The 22,336-nt window shown below is 38.9% G+C and overlaps 1 protein-coding gene across 1 annotated transcript in view; it reads left to right on the top strand.

Annotated features, from left to right (window-relative positions):
- The first annotated feature begins 6,080 nt into the window (after positions 1–6,080).
- zcchc7 (zinc finger, CCHC domain containing 7) overlaps positions 6,081–22,336 on the top strand; it is a 47,944-nt gene continuing 31,688 nt past the window's right edge. The window contains exons 1-3 of the mRNA XM_030147798.1: positions 6,081–6,152; positions 12,671–13,204; positions 15,151–15,364. Of these exons, the coding sequence (XP_030003658.1) occupies positions 12,701–13,204; positions 15,151–15,364 (718 nt within the window). The 5' untranslated portion in view covers positions 6,081–6,152; positions 12,671–12,700. The remainder of the gene's footprint in view (positions 6,153–12,670; positions 13,205–15,150; positions 15,365–22,336) is intronic.

Genomic DNA, 22,336 nt, shown 5'->3' on the forward strand with positions numbered 1-22,336 from the left:
CCGGAAAGAATCGCATTAAGCGCGAGACAGAAGAACTAAAGGAACGATTATAACAATAAGTAAACACGTAAACACAGGAGGAGATGCTCTCACTGGGACCTTTGGCTGTCACTAAGCTCTTCAAACTAAAGGGAAAGACTGCAGCTGAAACATCTGAGTTGTAGTGTTTTCATTAATGTCTAAAATCCTATAAGGAGAATTGGACTGTCAAAGAAGAATTCATCCACTCATAGGCTGAAGTCATGCCTATAGTCTGTTTTATTCATCTTGAGAATACTAAATATGTACAACCATTATTCAAGTATTATGTTACAAACCTCTCAGTGTTCTTTCAATATGCACAAGGGAATTTTCTCATAGTATTTCATACCAGTTATCATATTTTAGTTCATGGTTTCATTACATGTAATTGTATAGTGTAATTTGTTTAAAATGGACTTCCTTTTAAACGGCTTATACTGCTGTGTTGATTGATCTATAAACGCTAATATTTCCATGTTTATCATTTGTGTAAAATGGAAAAACTTGATTTATTTGCAACTGGATAAGTGTTAAAAATACAATATTTCACTCAGAATGGATTGAAAATATAGAGGAAAAATGGAATCTCAAGTAAACTCAAGTACAGTAAAATTACCTCAGAAATTATAGTTGACAAAAAACCCTCTTAGATTACATGTTAGCATTTATCTTTTTTAGAATAACTGAATTTTTGTTGCATTGCACAACTTTTATTATTTTCTATTTTGTTTTGTTCATCACTGCAAGTTTGTGTCTTTTTCCTGAAGGTCTTAGTAACCTTTTTTTTTTTTTTTTTCCCAGAAGAATGCTATATTAACCACCTCTGGAAATTCAACTCAAGCTTATAATATTGCTAACTCTTACTCTTATAGCAAATTATGGATGAGTTGAATAGCATAGGTTCAGCTCCTCTCATGATGTCACTTTGAATCCACATTTTCATCAACCAGAGCAACCAAATAAAAAAGAATAAAATAAAACAACTTGCTTGCAGTACTTACTGTAAGTGTTAACCTTTGTCGGTGCTAAAACATCCAGAGTCACCATGTTGATTGAGCTTCTACCTCTGGGTTTAATTCAAAGTGGCACCTCACTGTGGCGACAGTTATGTTAGTGTCTTTGCAGCCATAGTGTTCTGACTGTAAGAGGTTAGAAGGAGGCTTAAGGGCTGCAGGGCGGATTGAGAAATGGGACACATTATTTGTCCATGAAACATTATGTGACACAACATGACATCGGGCCATTTGTATGTAAAGGTAAACATTTCAGCGTGACAATTCGACAAGAGCGGACAAGGCTCCTGTCATTGTGGTTTTATACTTACAGCTGAGAAAGAGGTGTTGTGGCATGGCGTGGCGATGGGGTGTGTATATGGGACTTTGTGTGTGTGTGTGTGTGTGTGTGTGTATAGAGCCTCTGTTCACAAATTTAATCCCCATAGACACAAGTCACTTGGTCCAGTCTGAAAAGGTGTTGTCAGGCTTGTTCTCTTGTTCTAGTCTTTTCCTGCTGAAAGCACTGACAGACTGTTGGTCACAGGCTGAGCCTTGCAAAAAGTGATTTTGGAGTCTGTGTGTGGGGTGGTATTTCACCTGCATTAGCAACTTTCTCAGTTAAATAATGGTTTTCAGCTGTGAGAAAGGATTTTAAACACTTAAATAACAGCGCTCTGATATCTGAGGGAGTTTTCTGTGTGGGTAAAAAAATCTATGAAAACCACATCAGTCCTGCTGTTATTACACTACTGATGTCATTTTTCTGACATAAATGGTAGTGATGTTTCAGTAGGAATGGGAAACCAAACAAATATTCTGTTACATGGCACAGAATTTCTTGGTATGCCCCTGTGACAAGTCATCATTACCCTCCGGCTGTGTTTTATCATTTGTTTTTTCCTGCATGTGAGCTTTGCCGCTGATTAGTGCATGCTCTACTTGGCATATTAACTCCAGAATCTACTGAATCTCTCTAATGCACAAGCAGTTTCTTATCCTGCAAAGCTAATTCTTGCTTCAGTATGTGTTACAAAATGTACAAATCTGAATCCCTGATTAATGTGACTGAAAAAATCCAACCTTCACTGAAAGTATACTGCAGGGCTTGTGTGATGGCAGTGAAAGAAAAACACTGCTGAACGGACTGTAGCTTTGCAAATAATGTACATCCGGTAAATGCCAGGGAATCCAGCATGGAGGGCCCCATATGGGTGATGCATGGGAGCCATTTTTGTTCAGAAGCGCTGATCCAGGGCGAGTCTGTTTCTTTAGAGGGAATTCCTCCTGCCTGGCTGCTTTGATACAAGCTGCCTGGTTGTATTTACATACATACAGTAACAAGGAAGCCTGAAAAAGAAGAAAAGGAAGCAGATTTTTGTTTTAATAGCCCTCCCGTTACAGAACTGAAACAAGCTGATGCAACCAACTGTTAGAATCAATGTGAGCAGATGCTCAGCATGTTTTAAAAGCGCATTTCTATAAATTTTATTCACTATACATAAGCTACGGCACTATATTGTAAATTTAGGATTGTGACAAATTATTTCCATTGTTTAATAGTTCATCTGTAATTTTACTGATTAAACCTAAATGCTAAAAGTTTAAAATACACCAGCAGATGTGTCCATGCGTTTTCAGATTCCTTAAGATATATATATTTAAATAATCTACTCAGATATTTTACATAATACAATGACAATAAATAATATAGACAATATGAAAAAAATTATCAGTGTTAAGTAGTGACAGAACACTCTCAGTTCAATTTCTGTTCATTTGTATCAATTTAAACTATGCTTCAGAAATTAGACAAATTAGACTAGACATTGGAAAGAAAGAAAGAAAGAAAGAAAGAAAGAAAGAAAGAAAGAAAGAATGTCATTCTTTGTCAAATAAACATCCAAAACCCGAGTATATTCACTGTTGCATTTAAATAGAAAACCAGAAAAAATTGAGAAGGCACAATTGATTTTAATATTTACATGTTTTTACTTAAAAAGTTATTTAAATGATAAAGGCTTTTTCAAAGAGGTTCTTGATTGTTTTTTCTTCAATCATAATATTTCACAATTGTAATGCATTAAACTATAGGAAAACCTAAATGTCCCATTTTCTCAGTTTGTGTTTCAGATCTTAATTTTTCTCTAAAAAGAAAACTCTTTAAAAATTATTTGAATTTAGTAAATTTTCACCCAGTCTTCAGTCATTAGTGTTTCATCACACTTGACCTGATCCAGATGTGTAGAGGGTGTATTTGACGTTATTTTTTATAGTCTTCAGACAGCCGTTAGTTCACAAATGATCATCAATTGCAGAATATTGCCAATAAGTCTGCTGCCGACAAGAATCCTGTTTAGATAAAACACTCCATCTAAAATTTTGGCCACTGTGTCTAGCACCAAATGGAAAGTGAGAGTTATCATGGCACATACAAACACTGTCAAATGGGAGCAATGACATGCTTCTTTTAACTCCTTCTGCTCAATAATGATCATTTATCAGGCAGAACCATCCCTTCGGATGTATGATTGGAAATCAGAGGACTTTAAGTCCCTGTCCCGGACACTCCATCCATCTTTAACACACCACTGGTTTGGATGCAGCGGGATGAACTGCTGAACCAGATGCCTCCATTCAGATGATCTCCTCTACCTTTTTTAAAATAATAATAGTAAATGCCAGAAAATGCATGGAACCCAAAATCAGGCAGCCACATCACAATTTCACTGAGGCAGTGAGGCATCCCGAACCTGCATCCAATTTAGATAGATGTGAGGAGCAGTGGAGACAGAGGGGCCCCGTATGCACTTCCCAAAAACAAAACATATGCAGGATATCCAGTCTGTATATATATATATGTGTGTGTGTGTGTGTGTGTGTGTGTGTGTGTGTGTGTGTGTGTGTGTGTGTGTGTACGCATACACGCACATACACTCATATACGTGGACTAAAAATGGTGATAGTGTTGGGACTGAAGGTACAGCCTAACCTTTGTAAGGAGACAATCCAACTCTGTGATGGCCTTTCCTGTGTTGACACGCATGGAGAAACCTCTGAAATCAGATGGCATTCAACCTCTGATTCTCTATCATAATGCCATTCGTTCACTGTTATTACAATACCTATAGTTGGATACACAGAGTTCACAATAATTCTTATGATATGGAGGGTAGCAAAAGATGGATGTTAATGTTACACAGTCTGAATGAGAGTCAGAAATGTGTAATTTTGCTGTATTCTACATGTAATAAATATGACTGATGGTGATAGTCAGTCTGTTGAATTACATTTACATATAGATTTACATTCCCATCAACATGTAATAATAGCGTAGGCCTGAAGGTCCATACTAGTCACTCAGACATGCATGCACATATCCAGTGTGCACACGCATATATTCTGACATTTCATAGCTAATATTTGTGCTTTATTGAGAAAGGTGAAAACACCCAGCATCCATCAGGGCGACAATAGTCTATGTAGTGAAACACAGTGTAGGGCCCAGCTCAGTCTTTTGTGTGGAGGAAGAGATTGGATTTCTCTAAAGAAAAGCAGCTCAGCTGACAATTCCACATCAACTTTAGTAATGACATTTATAATCAAACTACACTTTTCCCAATAATGTAATTTTTGTGTATTCTATAAGCACAGAGATTATGGATGCCATTTTCTCCTGGAGGAGTTCAATCAGTACTTATTTACACATGTGCTATTATTGAGTTTGGGTTGAACAGATTAACAGATACATTTTAGAATAACTGTAATGTTCTCCTGTGTTTATTTACTTCCAACCCATGATGCCTTGATTTTACTTATCCTGCATGATTTGTCCTATCTGTGTGACAAAAATGAAAATAAATAAATAAATTAATTAATTAATTAATGAAAATAATAATAATAATAATAATAATAATAATAATAATAATAATGATAATAATAATAATAATAATAATAATAATAATAATAATAATAATAATAAAAGCACATCAGGGAAAATTAGAGGAAAAAATGTTTGGTTGTACTCTTAAATTTGAAGAGTTCACAGCAAAGCAACATGCTTCTTTAACGAATACACAAACAAGTGGTGCCAGGCACAACAAACCCTCCCCTTCGCACATATTTTCCCCATCATAATGGGAAGATTTTTAAAAATCTTAACAAATTTGAACTTTGTCCTACCTTTCCCAAAATGTAATGACATCTATTCTGTATGAATTGAACCAATAGTTTTGCTGTTAACAAACATACACACAAACAAACAAACAAACATAGAAACAAACTAACAGAAATTTATAGAACATATGGACACACTATGGCTACCAAAAAACATATTAGATAGACCTATTTGAGGACCATATCTACTCCTGGGTATTTTTTGCTCCAGCATCTGGGATTCATGTTCCCTGAAGTGTTTTTCATATTCTAAAAGTGACCATTACACATTAGATTCACGATCTGCAGAATGTCTTTACATTTAGTTTTGTTCATGCTTGTTTATGTTTTTGGCACCTGTGTATCTCAGAGCTGTCAGTCAGAAAGACAGAAAGGATGAAATGATGCAACTAGTTATATAGGTATACACACTATGTGTATTATACAAAACATCTACGGATCTGCTTCAGTTACCTGCCACACATCACTTTAAATGTGCATTTCTTTTTGACAGCAATAATGATAGTTACATAAAAGTATTTTTAGAACTATCTTTTTTTTTTTTACACAATATGCACAATAATAACACATTGGAAATATCTGGAAGCTGCTTTTTGTTTGTTTGTTTGTTTGTTTGATTGGTTTATGTGTATGTGATCTGTATTGAGAGGTGAGCAGAAGAGACAAACCTCACTATGCTATCTCAGAAACTATGTCGAGTTTTACTACTACTCGGATTTATTGAAATATTAAAAAACTAAACCATACTAGAAATTTCCATCCAAATAGTACAGAGTTTTGGCTGCCTCCGACAGTCACTCTGCGCAACCAAAGTCAACCAAAGTCAAGTCTTCTCCTGCCAAGAAGAGAGAAACGTTATGGTTGGCCAACCTATTTATTCTTGACAAACCCGGAAGTTATTGGTTCACAGGAGGCAGGGGATCAGCTCCGGCTCCCATAACATCTCCAGTTTGTGGGGTAAAGGTGAGTTTTTGGCTTCTGACATTAAATATGAATTGTATATAGTGTTGACGTGCGGTAGCGTAGATAAGTTGGGATTCAGTTGCTTTCTGTTGCCCATGTTTGTGGCTTAAGTGCTTCATTGTTTACATCCGACCCCGGCTGCTGCTCATAAACACGTGGGCACAGCAGTGTCACATGCTAACTGAGGAATATCTACACACACTAATAACTTAAAGTGTTCACCGCTTTTCAGCGTTTGTACACGCTTACGTTACGCTTAGGGCCCAGTGTAGCTATATGAACTTCACTGTAGCTTTATACATTGGGGGTTTGTCATACTTCCTAAGAGCTAGCCACCATTTAGCTTGCTGTGGCTATCAGCAAGCTAGCTTAAGTTTGTGCTTTCAGTTGGTCATAAAACTCAAGTTTCTGTCGTTTTGTTCTACATTTGTGTGTCATTACCAGGAGAAGCACCTTCACGATCTCTTGTCATGTACATATAGTTTGTTTTCCCCAGTTTATTTAAAAAAAAAAAAAAAAGCTTCATTCGAAACAAACATTTCAATCTTTTTAACACATAGCTAAAACGAAAGTAATGGAAAAAGGTGTTATCCTATACTGAAGTACATAATCAGTATTACACAATGGCTATGTATTGAAGTCTTTTGTGTATACATTGGCATGGAAAAAGGAAAACCTGTCTGTGTTGTTTTCTAACTGGCCTGTTCGTAACGGATAACGTGAAAATGTACATTGCTGTGATGTTTTCTTTATATAAACGTGAGTGTATTTAGCGTGCAGCACAATAGTTTGATATTTTATAAGCATTTTTGGTCATTTGGTAAAATCAATGTAATAGAGTTTAAATCAATTCATCTCTTAAACCTACTGAATATGAAGTATAAAGGCGCATGAAATGTAAATAGTCGAGCACTTACGTGTTGAACATATAAGCCCCCTTACATAATCATATACAAATATGTACACAGATGTTTTATTAATTGTGCTTGAATGGCCTCTGCTTAGGCTGATCCTTAGTCCCCTGACTTATGTACCTGGGAACCTTTTACATACCATTTTTCCTTGACATAGTATACAGTAGATATTTAATATAAGACGATATTGATGAAGTCATTCTCATAAGAAACCCACAATCTTTTGTTAGATGTTAAAATAAATTCCACATTATTCATCAGTGTAATGCATGCACTGTACTAAAAGTTTTGCAATAAGTAACAGTAGTAACTACACAACAGCTGTTGTATTATTAAGTTTGGATTGTTATTGTTGACCAAGCATTGTTTGCTAACAGAGAAATGCACAGGTAAATGGACTTGCGCTTTTGTGGAACTCAGAGTGCTTTACACTGTCAAATTCATGCACACAAACACTCACACCAGTAAAACAGTCACTGGGAGCAACTTATGCCATGGCGAACAGTTACGAACACTGTGCGAACGATTTATGGACCATTTCGTATGACCTTCTCAAGGCAGCCTTATAAGAATGGAGAGTTTGTAGACCGCAGAAGTCATGTTAACTGAAAATATTCCATCATTAATAATTTTTTTTTTTTTTAAAGATGACAGAAAATTATGAAGGCCGTCCGTCATTTTGACGGATTAAAATATTGAGAGTAATCTACCAAAGATAGGTTTCACACAACACTGTGAACAGAACGTACTCACAGGATCACTGGTCTGTCTCTCTCTTAACAAGGCATCAAACAGTCCATAACAGCATCCTACCTGTATAGAACCCTACAGTGCCACTGTTCACAAATACGCTGAATACAACACCGTTACTTCTTTTAAATGACTCACCATTAGCTCATCTGTAGTAGACCCCCTGTCCAGTTGATGGTGAGTGTGCATATTAATCAGTCATTGTCAAGTCATGTCTTGTTGTTCAGCTGACTTTAGCCAAAATCATGCTACTTTGCTAGTGCAAAATGTCAAGACAGCCGAGTCACCCTGGTTATTTTAAAAAGCCCAGTAAATCTGATGGCATTGATGAATGTGGTGAAAAAAGAGGGACTGATGCAGTGGAGGATGAAGGACAAGGAGTAATACTGATAACTTTATCAGAAATTGATCTCATGAAATCACGTTGTATGTCACACCAGTTCTTATGGCATTTGGTGTGCAACACATATGCATTTTCTACCTTTCGTGTGTTATTCAACGCCATTTGATGGCGTGTCAATTCAAGATCTCTGGTTCGCATAATCCTAACTCTAACCATCAGTGCATGGTATTTGATGTGGTGTGAACATACATGTGGAAAGTTTATAATGTCTGCAGATAACACGCCAATTAAAAGTGGTATGTATATTTATGCGAGTCATGATATCATGTTGGTTTATCAGCCAGCAGCAACTAAAGTTGCTGCATCTTTGAGCTGTTTTTGAACATTAAATACTGCTAAATATGTCACATTATCATTAAAACATTTAATTTGAAATGATGGATAATAATGCGTTATGATTGAATTTTTATGACACTATCTGTCAACATGCTGGACAACAAAAATGTCTAGCACAACCTCTGGTAGACCATTCCTAAATTCATAGCCAGGTGGATGATCTCGTGCAAGATTTTCTACAAACATGCTATGAAATCCTCTTTCGTAGGGTGCCCTAACAAATGCCTTAGTAACAACTTAAGAACAATGCATGACATTCGTGGATCAGGAGGCCATTCCAGAACCCCATGTTCCTACAGTGGCTGCGAGTAGATCACAAGAACACATTACATTCTCTTTGGGGTAGGGATGCACCGATTCCGATACCAGTATTGGGCATCGGCTCCAATACTCAGCGTGTGTACTTGTACTTGTAAAAGTAATCTGAGACAATTGCACCGATACCACTTACGGCAGCGTGACATTTGCAGTTAAGTGCAGCAGGTACGCAGCGGTGGAGTAATGTGTGGGGAATGTGAAGAGTGTGGAGATTTTTCATAATAAATGACAGTGATGAAACTAACACTGACTGCAAGTAATGTTAAAGACACAGATGGATACGGATGGAGTGTTCTGTCCATCCTCTGTGTACATTCCATCCGTTTTCCAGGTGCTCGCGGATGCGAACCCAGACGGAAAATACCACCGGGAACTGTGGAGGGAGAGGATCTGTTCAAAGAGCGATTGTGTGAATTAGTGACAAACTACTGACATTATATATTATATTTATTTATGATATGATATTTATGACAGCTACCCAGGGCTGGGCTGGTTTCCATCCTACTTATAATACTATGGGGGTAAGGAGCGGTACGGACCACCGTTGGCAGAAGTGAAAACGAAGCTTAACACTCATTTATCTTTTCTCTACCTGCTGAAGCTAAGCTTTTAAACCTTACCAGTGAAAACGCTGCAACATTAGTATCCACATTAGTGTTAACTCTGTCATCTCCATGTTTGTTATTACTGACTTTCTTCTTCTCAAAAAGCTTTACTCTTCTTCGTGGTATTTGTCCAGTATGATTAATTAAGAGCGGCGCCCCCTGGTGGATTGATTGAGAAATGCTCATTCCAACACATTAAATGTCAGTAGCAGCACTTTTTTCCAGTCAGACTAATGACAACGACAATAAAGCACATTTTCAAAAGTAACTAAGAACTGTAATGGTGTTATTAAGTACTCGTATCGGTACTCGGTATCAGCAAGTACTCAAATGTAAATACTTGTACTTGTACTCAGTCTGGAAAAAAGTGGTATTGGTGCATCCGTACTTTGGGGGCCCCTTATGGCATTCCCACAAACAGATGTACAGACAGATTTGCACGGTGTTCTTAAGGTGGATGTAAGGTGTTCGTAATAGGCATTCATGATGGTCTTAGAGAGGGTCGTATACAAATTGTCAAGATGAGTGAATGACTGTGAAAGTGTTTTATTAATGGAAAAAGAAACATGAAGAAACAACACAAAATCTGGAGGGAGATAATGCAGAGTCCACAGGGTGACGAGGATCATAGAGAGATTGTGCATGACAGACAGTTACGGTTAGGCACTCGGTGACGGACGGTTAGTGTTTTCAGTGTTCAGTTCTCTCTATTATTCTTGTGTATCTGTTTTTATTCGTATACCTTATACTTCAAATTTCTTCATTTGATGTATTATTATGACTCCTAATTTTTACTGTCTTTAATAGTGCAGGTCCGTGTCTTCCCCACATATTCTCTCCACGAGTGTGTAATTCAGCACCATGGACAGCACATGATCCTAAACTCAATAAACACATGCTTGTCATGTTTTAATTTTTTGACTTGACATCACATTCCAGATTTCATACAAACTGGGAGATTTGTATGAACCCATCGTTCGTAAGAAGCTTTGTGACTGAGGCCTTAGTCAATGTCTTGCTCAGGGACACTTCGACAAGTTGACAGGGATCAGGGATCAAACACCAGCCTTCTGGTTTGTGGACGACATGCTCCATCACATTGTAGTTACAAGGGTTAGAGTGTTTAACAGTGACTCTGCCAAACAGGAAAAATTCTGAAAGGAATAGTGTTTTTGAGCTTTAATTCCATAGTGTTTCCTACTGTGACAAGTAAGAGTGATTTCTGTGACAAAAAAAAAAAATCATCAAATACATCATAAAAGGTCAGTTTTAACATCATAATGGTGTTTATTGTCCAGTCTGTATATAACTACACAGCCCTGGCAAGAACTTTCATTTGTTAAAACAGAAAAACATCTTTGTAAGGTCTTACTACCATACTCAGATATTGCATTTCTGTAAATTACAGTCATTTGCTCTCTTCTGGTTGTCTGTGCACTGTTGAAGTTTTTACACATAACTGATATTTTCCCTCGCTATCCGGTGAGACTCTTCCTTCTGTCCTTTTAATCCCCGGCGGGCGGCTTGTGACCGTCTACCGTGGCGTTTCGGCGGTGTGTGCGGTCTGGGAGCCAATCATCTCCAGCCATCATGGCACAGACACGCAGGACTGGCCAGAGCAATGGGCCGGGGCCCCTTCTCTGTCCAGTGTGTATGTGTGTGTTTGTGTGTGCGAGAGAGAAGTTGGTCCACATAATGTTTTGCACAGTGTAATACATATTTACAAATGTTTTTAATTAGAACAATTTCAAATGGGTTGTTATTTACATTTGCAGAAGTCAGTGCCTGTTTTGGGATAAAACACAGCCCTTAGTTGTTTCATTTCAACGTGCTGCAGCAAAAGTCTACAAACACAAGTACAACTGAACCGTGGTCTTTCTCAGCTTTGTTAACAAGCCCTTACGGATTTCAGAACAAGACAGAAGCTTGTGTCTGTCCTGTAATTGCTGTCGGTCTGTGTCCACTTATTTTCAGTGCTACAGATAAAAGTTGAAGTAACTGCATTTGCATTTGGTAAATGGTTTGAAAGGAAGCTAACTAATTTGATGAACATGATGCTCCTCAGTAGATGAATTTTGTGAATGTTTTTAAGTGTTGAATTGGTTGGTTAACAAGTTGATAATTTGAATAAAAAGTTAATAGGCAACCAGCATGTGTTAATGTTGGATATTGCATTTTTTATTTGTGACATTGTTAAATTAATGTGGATTTTGGGTAAAACAACACTTCTAAGCCATTATTTGTTGCAAATTGTTTTGGGAAATTTTCATTTGTATATTGTGACATTTTATAGAAAAAATGGTTTACTGCTTTGTTAGAAATTGCTAGATTATTTGAAAAAGACATAATTATTTCTAGCTTCTGCACAGGGGTGGGACATACTATGCATATAATATGAAGAAATTCTACTCAAGTGCAAATTTGAGGTACTTGTATTTGAGTACATCAGTTTTTCAGCAACTTTATGTTTCTATTTCATGACATCTCAGAGACAAATATTGTGTTTCATTGTACTACATTTGTCTGAGAACTTCAGTTACTTTTCAGACTGCAGTTTTTCATCTCCTTTTTGTCCAGTGACAACTACATATATCCAAATATAGGATGAAATGTTCCCCTGTTGGTTCAGAAAATTTTTCCCCTTCATGAACTAAATAAAGTCTTAAAAACCTCTGTGATGTAGGTCTACCAGAAAATGCATTGACACAGAGCTGAAAACAGGCCCGTTTTTCTGAGCCCGTCAAGAATTGACCTTTAGAGATACAAACATAATGGTCATCTTACAGAATATGATGCATTGCTGTAGGAAAAAATAGTTTCAATGAGCTCAACCGTATAAATCTAAAGCAGTAAAAATTCATGTGCATTCATGCAGCAGTAAAATGAATGCGAGTGCAACATGTATATTTGTAAAACACTGACAGAGACCATTTTGCTGCACACCAACTACTTTTACTTTTCATTCTTTATTTACATTTTCTTGATTCTAGGTGTGGGTTAATGTTAGTACTTTTAGTTCAAAAATTGATCTGAATGCCTCTTATCTATACATCTTTATGCTATGGTAAATTTTGACCGTACATGATGTATCTGTTGTAACGTAATAATAACTGATGGATAGTGACTGCTTTATTACTAATATAAACTATGTTCTTATGTTTGTATTTCTATTTCTGTTTTTGGCTTCTTCAGGTGTGAGTGTTGGTGGGGTGTTTTGTGGTGATGTACTCTAGCTACCAGGACCGGGAAGAGATTGAAGATGATCTCTACAGAGAGGAAGAGGGGGACTCCGAGGGGTCAGAGGTCAACAGTGAAGTGGAGTTTCGTCTCTACAGCCAACTTCACTACTCCTCTAATGCTGTGGAAGATGAAGAAGAGAAGGAGCATGAGGAGAAAAGCCAGGACAGCTGGCCGCTTGAGGTAACTGCCAATGATGATGCAGAGATTGGACAGTCTACAGAAAGCAGGACTCTATCACATAAGCCAAGGGAGCAGCAAAAACCCCTGAAAGCAGGGACGAAGCAGAAAACAGGGAAAGGTGATGAATTTAAGGGAAAAGGTGCTAGTAAAGGTAAGAGGCCATCGTCATCAGTGTTTGAAGAAGTCATCGTCATTGACTCTGACCCTGATGTCATCACCTTGTCTGAGGACGACACTGCTGAAGACGATGACGGGGTCTGTGCTGTGAAGGGTCGTCAGCTCCGTACGTCTACCCCAGCCCAGAAGGTAGGGATTTTATTTGCATCAGATGTTCAGTGTCCACATTTCTACATCAGAGTTAGAGGTGCAATGGTACAGGTAGCCCACAGTACGGTCCGTACCTCAGTTTTTGGGCCACTGTTTTGGTTTGGTTTCGGTACGTGTTTTGTGCGTAAAGAGAACTGTTTTTTTTTTTCTCCCAAAATAACTTTTTTATTTTGCCTACCAGAAAACTTTTGCAATGGTGCCCCCTTTTTTTACTGAACTGTTTCGGTTGTGGTTCGCTTGATATAATATGGAGGTGTACCGAATGAATACATGTAGCCTATGTGAAGAATGCAAACACTTGCCATAAGTTTCCACATGAACCTTGAAGTGGAGCGCACACAGTTTGAGCAGGATGGCTGCAAGAAGGACCCATATGCAGGGTTTCCCCTATATAACACCATTAAAAACACACGGGTCAGAATGATATGTATATTTAGAGATATATTAAATGATATATTAATATAAATTAATTATTTGGGGTTGCCTTCATATTAAAGAGGGAATCATTGGTCATTAGAGAATAAACTGTGGACAAATTGTGATCAACTTAACACGATTATTCAGTCACTGAATACAGGTACCCAGAAATTGAAAGTGTCATCATTCAATATCGGGTGTGTCCACCTCTGGCTTCCAAACAAGCAGTGCAGCAACAATCCATTGGAACTGACAAGTCATGATCCTATCCTGACAGATCCGATCACTCATACGGCTGATTATAATGTGATGACAGCGCAGACAGCGAGCGACTTCACCACGGCTCAGACCTGCATGTGACATGCCAACGGCATGTTCTCTGTTGTATCGGAAGTCGTGGCATTTTGAGCTGGCAAAAACATTTCAGTGTTTGCTTTGCTGCTTTTATATAGGTTATTGACCACACCTAAAGTTAACAGTCAAGCGTGACTCTGTACAAGAGAGTCGACTCAGTGTCCGACATTAAGGGATTAGTCCAAACGCTGATGTCACACGCATTGGGAATGAAAAAAATACAAAATATACAAAATAGGCATCTGAACAAATCATTTGGACCTTGCCTTTTTAATGGCACTGAGTATACATTCTGCAGTGGCACTGCTGCTGAATTCTCAGCAAAAACAAACGCAACAAAAAAACACTTTATTCTAAGGCTGGGGCATCGATAAGGGGGGATTAGCATGACAACAGAGAGTATAACAGAGGCGCAGAAGCCGGGTTGGATGGTCGAAGCATGTTAAGTTTCACTTTCGGTTTTCGGCATTTAACGGAGCACCCACACCACCACCACCACCACCACCACCCTTCCATTGTACTAAAAACATGTCGAAAATGTATCAAACCAAAAACCCCTGTACCAAAAACGTACGGAACCAAAAATTTTCTGTACCGTTACACCCATATGGATAGTTTTACTTCCAACATCAGAGAGCACCAAGAACTAAAGCTACATCCGCACTAATGTTTGCCTTTATAATGTCTAAATTATGTGACATTTACACAGAGTCTGAAATGCTTTGGATCCCTAGAACAGAGACTTTTGCAAAACATTACTGAATCTCAGTTTGGAAATTCTGCATTTGCATTGTGGTTCAATGTACAACACTTTCCAAACAAAAACAATACATCAGTCTTGACAAAAAGCTGGTAATTCAAGACGTCAAGTGAATTGATTTTCCGTTAGAGACTGTTGAGCTGTTAAATTCAGCCTTTTGTCATTATATTATTGACTACAGTTGGAGTAACAAGAAGCCATCTGTCACAACTTCTGTGTCCCACGTTGTTATCAGACCCCGTTGAATTTCAGCAAAGTTAGAACAATCACAGATTAAATTTGTTTTTATGAATTCACAAAAGCATTCAGTAGGGAATGCATAATGTTGAAGTGAAAAGTCACATTTCTCAGTGTATAGTCTGAATGTTGTTCTTTGGTTGTCCTCATGACCCAGAAAAGAACTCTTGATGAACCAGTGTCTGTGGACTCTAGCAGCTCAGAGTCTGATTCAGAAGAGTCGGCGTCGAAGTCTGCATCTGCTTCGTCAAGCTCCTCTGATTCCTCTGATTCCGATGACCTGGAGAACTGGATGATCCTGGGTCGAGAGACACAGGAGGGGGACCATTGCATCTCACTAAACCTGGAGGGTGAGGCTGAAAGTAATACAGGTATGTGCACTATCCCATGTGTATTACTTGTGTATTCAGGTGTACTGTTTTTGTGTTACACTTTATGATAGGGTTTTTGTGTATTGTGACCAAAAGAATGGAAGCAATGGATAGTTTGGAATGGCCCTGCTCATTCTGGACACTTACCTTTATAAGGAGTGGGCTCAGTGATGGTCTACAGTGTGAACACCTGATCTGTGTACGTGCATGTGTGTATGTACATATGCAGCATCTGGGTCTGCATGTTTACGAATTTGTAAGCTCTTAGCATTCCTGGCACTGTCTGCCCAGTTGCTCGCTTCTCTGATGCATCTTTAAGTATGTTTGTGTGCATTTTGTATTGATATGTGCGTGCAGGCTTGTGCAAGTGTGAATATTTGTGTTTATAAAATATTCCAGTTCTAATCAGCATGCATATGTACATACACACGCATACCAACAGTCATAACACTAATGCCAAAAACAAACAAACGGAGAGACAACAACGCAGGAAGAGAGGGAGGGGAGGTCGGGAGAGATGGGAGTAATCAAAAAATGAATAAAATGTTCCCTGCAAATCTCTTCAGATCTACACATTATCTTAACCTGCAGCCTCAGCAACCTCTCGAGCTCCTCTCTCACCCCACCCCCCCTTCTCTCCCTACTACTGAACGGTCTCCCATCTCATTCTTTTATCCTATTTTCTCACTATTGTGTTCCCTCTCTCTCTCCCACTCTCTCTGTGTCTCTTTCTCAACGTTTCTTCCTCATTTGAATTTCCCTGGGCTGATGTTTCTGCAAGAGTGCTCACTGCCTCCTCTACACACAACTGGGCGAAAGGAGGGGGGCGCGCTGGGCTAGTGGGAAGGCTTGAGGTTTTGGCCTGGTTTTTGGGAGGAAAGGAGGATTTTAGGTTTCTGTCTCTCTTTCTCCCCACCCCTCCTCTCTCTCGCTCTCTCGTCTGGCTTCTCTCTGTGATCTTTGGAGCTTGACCTCATGTCTGCACATGGGGGGTCATGGGTGTGGTGTGGAAGGGGTCTTAAAGTGGGAGGGATAAAGGGGGGGTTTGTCAAAAAAAGGTGGGGGAAATAAAGGCAAGGAAATTTGAGAGATATGCCTTAATAGTCTCGAGCTATGCATAGGTTCCACACAACACACCAGTTCTGAGTAGGTTTTGAATACAAAATGTTTCTGTGCTGAAAAAAACAAGAAATTTTAAGAATGGCTATTTTTTTTATTTTATTTATACTTTTCAGAGTTAAAAGGATTAGAGCCTGCTGATTGAATCTTTTGTAATAAAAAAATCCCACATCTGAAAGACATTATCTTTCAAGGCAAACTGCATTTTAAAATGTTGCAAATGAACCACTTTTTTGTTTTGCAGTCCATTTCTTTTGCTCAGTTCTGTTGACCAAAGCTGGGAAACAGGAGGAGAACCCATTTTTCTTATGTTGTGCTTGTTTACTTATTTGACAAGTGTTTAAAATTTACTACCAAACTGATTCCCTTTGAGTCCTTGCTAAAACCTTTGCCCATCTAGTTAGCAAAGCAGTCTTCAGTGTTCATGACTAGATAGCACAGTGAAAAAGGAATATTGGTCATTATAACTATAACTGAGACTATACACAGTAACAATTTCATTATGTATAAAAGGTCCTCTTGACTCTCTGCTGGAGTAGTTTAAATACTGTCTGAGTGTATCATGTCTTGGAATTTGTTTCACCTACCCTTTCTTCTTCTAGGGAGGAAATGGACAAAAAAGGCCAATTTTAGGTGTCAGAGCTACGGCTGGTTGGATTTTTATTACTGCTATAACTGTTACATCCCTAACCAGGACTGTTAGATAGACTGTGTTATATGTCATATTGTGTGTTGACTCCTGGAGCCTGAATACCTTGTTTGTGTTTTTTACGTTGATGTTGGTGTCTGTGTGTCTGTGTGTGTCTATGTGTGCATGCGAATGCATGGTGTAACAGGTTTGCACAGCAGTGACTAATAGTATTTGTACGCCTAAACCCCATCTCAGCGTCACCATCAAATCACATTCACTACACTTAGTCTCCCCCTGTCGCCTACAGAAATTGAATCCTTTCATCCTCTTTCTCTCTTTCTTGTTCTATGTTTCTTCTTCACAGTGTTACTTGTTCACATACTTTTACAATCTAATCTTTTCTCAATCCCTCACATATGGTTTTTATCAAATACATAGACACACATACACACACAGGCACACAGCCTGAGTGGCTATCTGCCACCTGGCTGTAAGGGGCAGCTGTCGGTGGGTGGATATGTAGGGACCCTGGATAAGAAGAAGAGAAAAGATAGTAGAGAAAAAGGGAATGAGTGAAGGCCGTCTGCCTGTCCGGCAGCCATGCAGCAGCAACCAGATGGAACAGGAGAGAAAAAGCAGGGCTTCCCAAAATCCAGCTCAGTGCCTCTCCCACCCAAAGAGGTGTGCGTGTACATGCCCGTGAATGAATCCAGGGTGTAGGCGGGGTGTGCTGAAGCTAAACTTGAATCGTAAGTGGTTAAACTTCACTCAGTGGGCACACTTTTTTTTCCTGTCTTTTGCTCCCCCCTGTTCTCTCCTTCGTTTTTTTTTTTGTCCCTTTGGTCTTGGTCAGTGCACACCAAACTTAGTTTGAGGCTTAGAGAGTCAGCTCTGGCTCACTATCGGGGTGGCCGATCACATCAGAGTGGGCTTTTGAGTGTGTGTCTGTGTGGGGTTTTTACTGAAGGTCTTGTTGAATAAGAGAGAAGTGTGTGTTAGTGTGTTTGTGCTAAGATGTTAGCTCCCTCTGTCTCACAAAGGAGGAAGGTAAGCTTCTCTTCTCTTCTCTTCTCTTCTCTTCTCTTCTCTTCTCTTCTCTTCTCTTCTCTTCTCTTCTCTTCTCTTCTCTTCTCTTCTCTTCTCTTCTCTTCTCTTCTCTTCTCTTCTCTTCTCTTCTCTTCTCTTCTCTTCTCTTCATTTCCCTTTGTCAGAATCGCATAGTTTTGTCATGCTGTAGATATAAAAGAAATGCTCTCACAGTCTAATATTTTTGTGTAAAAAACATTGTTGTGATATCTTTTATCTTAATTCTTGTGAAAAACAATCTAAAGTAGCCACAGTGCTACTTTTGGGCCTGAAACTTGTTTCCTGTAGCTTCTTGGACTCTGAGACCTGAGTTGGCCTCTGTGCATTTTGTGTATCATCCTTAGTCACATGCCAGCATACAGTACAAAGAGATGGAAATATGGATTTAGTTGGCTTCTCTGTGTGTTTGTGGCACTGATTATGAGTGTGTGTTTATTCTCAGAACATTGGGATTGTAAAATGAGATTACAGTGGCATGTAGGGTAGCACACTCGGTTTATGTGTGTGTATTTGTGTGCATTGTGTGGGTTGTGGGTGTGTGGGTGGGCGGGCAGGCGCTGCAGAAGGGAGGCATGGATAGGATCAGCTCTTATCTTGGCTGCCCAGTGCCACACGAGGTGTAACGCCACACCCACACTACCACACAGTGTGTTTGCACAGGCACACACACACACCATGAAATCGCTGTGCCATAGTTTGACTTGTATTATCCAATTTTTACATAGAATATGCAAATGAGATTAGACTACTGCAGGCCTAATATTAGTACATTCAAAATAAATTGTAGAAATTCGGTTGAGAGCCAGATGCTTTCATTTTTAAAAAAGGCTTTTGATTGAACAATCATTTGATGCCGACGGCTACTAAAATGTAATGACAACTGTAATCTGGTCAATGAAACAGCAATTTCTTTGTAATATAAAAATCCCCTCAGTAAGCACTTACATTATATGACAGACCTGGCCGTGTTGGTTATCTTCTATTGTGTAGATGACGACTTCTCCCATTTATCAAAATAAATTCAAAATTTGGTCTGTCACTCATTGTCATTGTCCTTAGCTTTCCAGGTAGTTTTTTTTTTTTTTTTTTTTATTTGTTACCGCATTAGTGATGCCTATGACCGCTTTCATTGAGGTATGAATTATTCTAAAAGATGGTTACGTACTGTATCTTTGGCAGAACTAGTCGCAGAATGTTTCCTTAAATGCACTTTTATGCACAACTTCAAAGGAAGTTCATATAAATTAACTTTTTTTTTGTCTCAATTTACTCTGTTTCACTATTGTGGATGTTATAAAGTAAATCCAAAGTCGGTTGCGTCCTAGACCTCATCTCCCAGTTGTCCAGTTTTCAGTGATTCTTACCAGTAATTAAGAAATCAAAAATTAGAAATTAGATAATGTGAAATTATTGTTGTGATAATACACAGACAAATCAGACACGATGAACTGGGGTTCGGCATCAGACAGAGGGGTCGAGGGACAGAGAAATAAGAGAGGGTTAACTAAAGTGGATGAGACAGGCCTTGAAAAGGATCGCCACGGTTTTGCTGTCGGTCAGAGCCAGTTTGTCTCCAGGCTAAAATCTTAGTGGCTCTAACATGGATAGATTTCTGCATGCACACATTGACATCCCGTGCTGTCTGTCAGTCTTGATGGTGTGTAGCCGGTAATTCTGACAGTCAAACCTTTGCAGGTAAAACCACACCTGATGAGCCTCTTTTTATAAAACCACACATGTGTTTTCAGCTGTTTTTTTGTTTTGTTTTTTTTTCTTTTTTCTTTCATGAAAATTAAATGAAATGGCAGGTTGTCTTGTGGGCCATTTAATTTTTGGAACAGTCGGCCCCTTTGAATTATCCATAAAAGCTTTAATGATTGTAGATCTATAAATGATATGATGATTTCATAATGAATATTTGATGGTCAAAAGCATAAAAAAGGTAATTATATGCAATATTAAGAATTACATGCTTGTTTTGTACATCTTCCCCCAAATTTCTGTAAGTATAGTGTGTTATGTAGTGTAATTACTTACAATAGTTATACTAATTAATAAAATTCTGTGCCGTTCTAATGCCACAGACTGTTTTTAGTTTCTTTTTCAGACAGATATGTACAGTATATTTATACCACATAATCTACATCTGTAAAAGATGAGCCATCCTGTCTCAAAATAATATATGAAAATTTCTCTATTTTTTTCTTGGAAACTTGGACAGAAAAACACCCACAGACATCTGCGGTTGCGACTGCAGGTGCTCATTTGTATTAATGTGGCTGTTTGTTCTTCTGAGTAAGGGGCAACATTTAAATATAATCTAGTAGAAAACATTTCATCTATCTCAGAGACACCCACGCAGACTGTGCAGGCCATCCGCCTCGAAACCAACATCTTCTAGTTGATTTGAATTCACTTGATAAGACTTAGCAGTATCTATTGTGGAGCGCAACAGTTCCAGTTAAACACTTGAAGTTGTGGAAATGAGAAAACGTTTATAGTGAAAGTGAAGGTGTGATGCGAGGCTGGATGTTGTGTGTGTTGAAGTGTGAAGGTGTGTGCATCTAAAGACAAAAGTGTGTGTGTGTCGGTGTCAGCCTCACCACGCCTGAGGTGAGCCCAATAACCGTGCCCTGGCCTACTGGAACGAAGTTTCACCGTCTTTAGTTCCGAATAGAGAAAGAATGTGACGTTAAATGAAATAGCTTTGAGCATGGTACGGTTTTCATGTGGTGCCGTAGAACTGTGGTTTTGATTTGGGATATTCAACAAAAATATTTGACGTCAAATTTAGCACTGAAGGTGTGAAAATGAATGTGAGTGTTTTTGATAGCAAACACACACACACAATGTTGCGTTTGCAGTAACTGTAGCCTGGAGGAAGGGGTAATAAACTAGAGACCAGAGGGTCCCTACTGTAGTTTAGTGTGTGTTGTGTGTGTGTGTGTTGTGCGTGTGTGTGCGGGGGGCAGGATAAGGAATCCCAGTCTTCTTTAACCTTTATTTAACCAGGATATCCCATTGAGATCAAGAATATCCTTTCTTAGGAGGCGTGCAGCAGACATTGTGCCCTGAAGCTAAAGGATAAGACATCTCGAGTGATACACACACAGGAACGCCTTCATGTATGATTAAATAAAACTTCCACCCTCAATACCTTTATCCCACATCGTATGTTCTGGTGGACAGCGTAGTCAGACACTATATCAATATTTTAAATTGTCATGCCTCTTTGTTTGACCTGCTTTACACCACCATAGACACATTTCTTTCCTTTTTTTGTCTGTCCCTTGTGCATTTTTGCCACCTGTCTGTCCTTTTTAAGAAGACGGTAACGAAGGAACAGGGAAGAGACTAGCAGGGGAAAAAAATGTCAATTACAATTACCAATAATAATCATTATAATTAAGCAATCACTTAATAGGAAATCAAATTATTGCGGGGGGTGACAGTGGGACAGAGGGAGGTCCCATGGGACTGTATTAATTTCTGTTCTTTTATTTGGCCGGAGAACTTTGCCTTATTGTCTTTCCTTGGTTTTTGGGCTGGGAGGGGTCGTCGAGAGGGCTTTATTAACTGGTAGCCTAGGGTGGTGATATTTTTTTTGGGGATGGGGGAGTTGAGGGGAAGCGGTTGGAGGGATATGTATTAATATTAATACGATTTTGGGATGAGGAACAGGAGGAAGTGGTGGCGAGTGGGTTTGGTGTGTGTGTGTATGTGAGGGGGGTGAAGTGTGTGGGGGGGTGAGGTGCAAAGGCAGTTATGGATCCACAAAATCACCCTTCTTTCCTCACCTCGGTTCCTTCCCCTTTTACTCTCACTTTTCATCTATTTCCCCTGTTTTCGTAGACGTGGCGATAGTAAGCTGTTTTGGAAAAAGAAGATCAGTTTAACAGTCAACAGGATAAAGTAAAGAGAAGCACAAACACACACATGCACACGTACATTTAGGGTTACCACATTTGCTCCGGTATGCAAAGGGTTGCCTAATAATAGCTGGGCAATGTTTTTCACATGGTCCCAGAGGATGGCTGTTTGTGTGTGTGTGAACTTGGCAGTGTACCACACAGATACACGATTGTGCCTGTTTAGCAGTTCCCCCTCCAGAGGCTCCTGGCAGTGTGTATGTGGTC

Source organism: Sphaeramia orbicularis, chromosome 1 (genome assembly GCF_902148855.1).
Source record: "Sphaeramia orbicularis chromosome 1, fSphaOr1.1, whole genome shotgun sequence".
In the NCBI taxonomy this organism is placed as follows: domain Eukaryota; kingdom Metazoa; phylum Chordata; class Actinopteri; order Kurtiformes; family Apogonidae; genus Sphaeramia; species Sphaeramia orbicularis.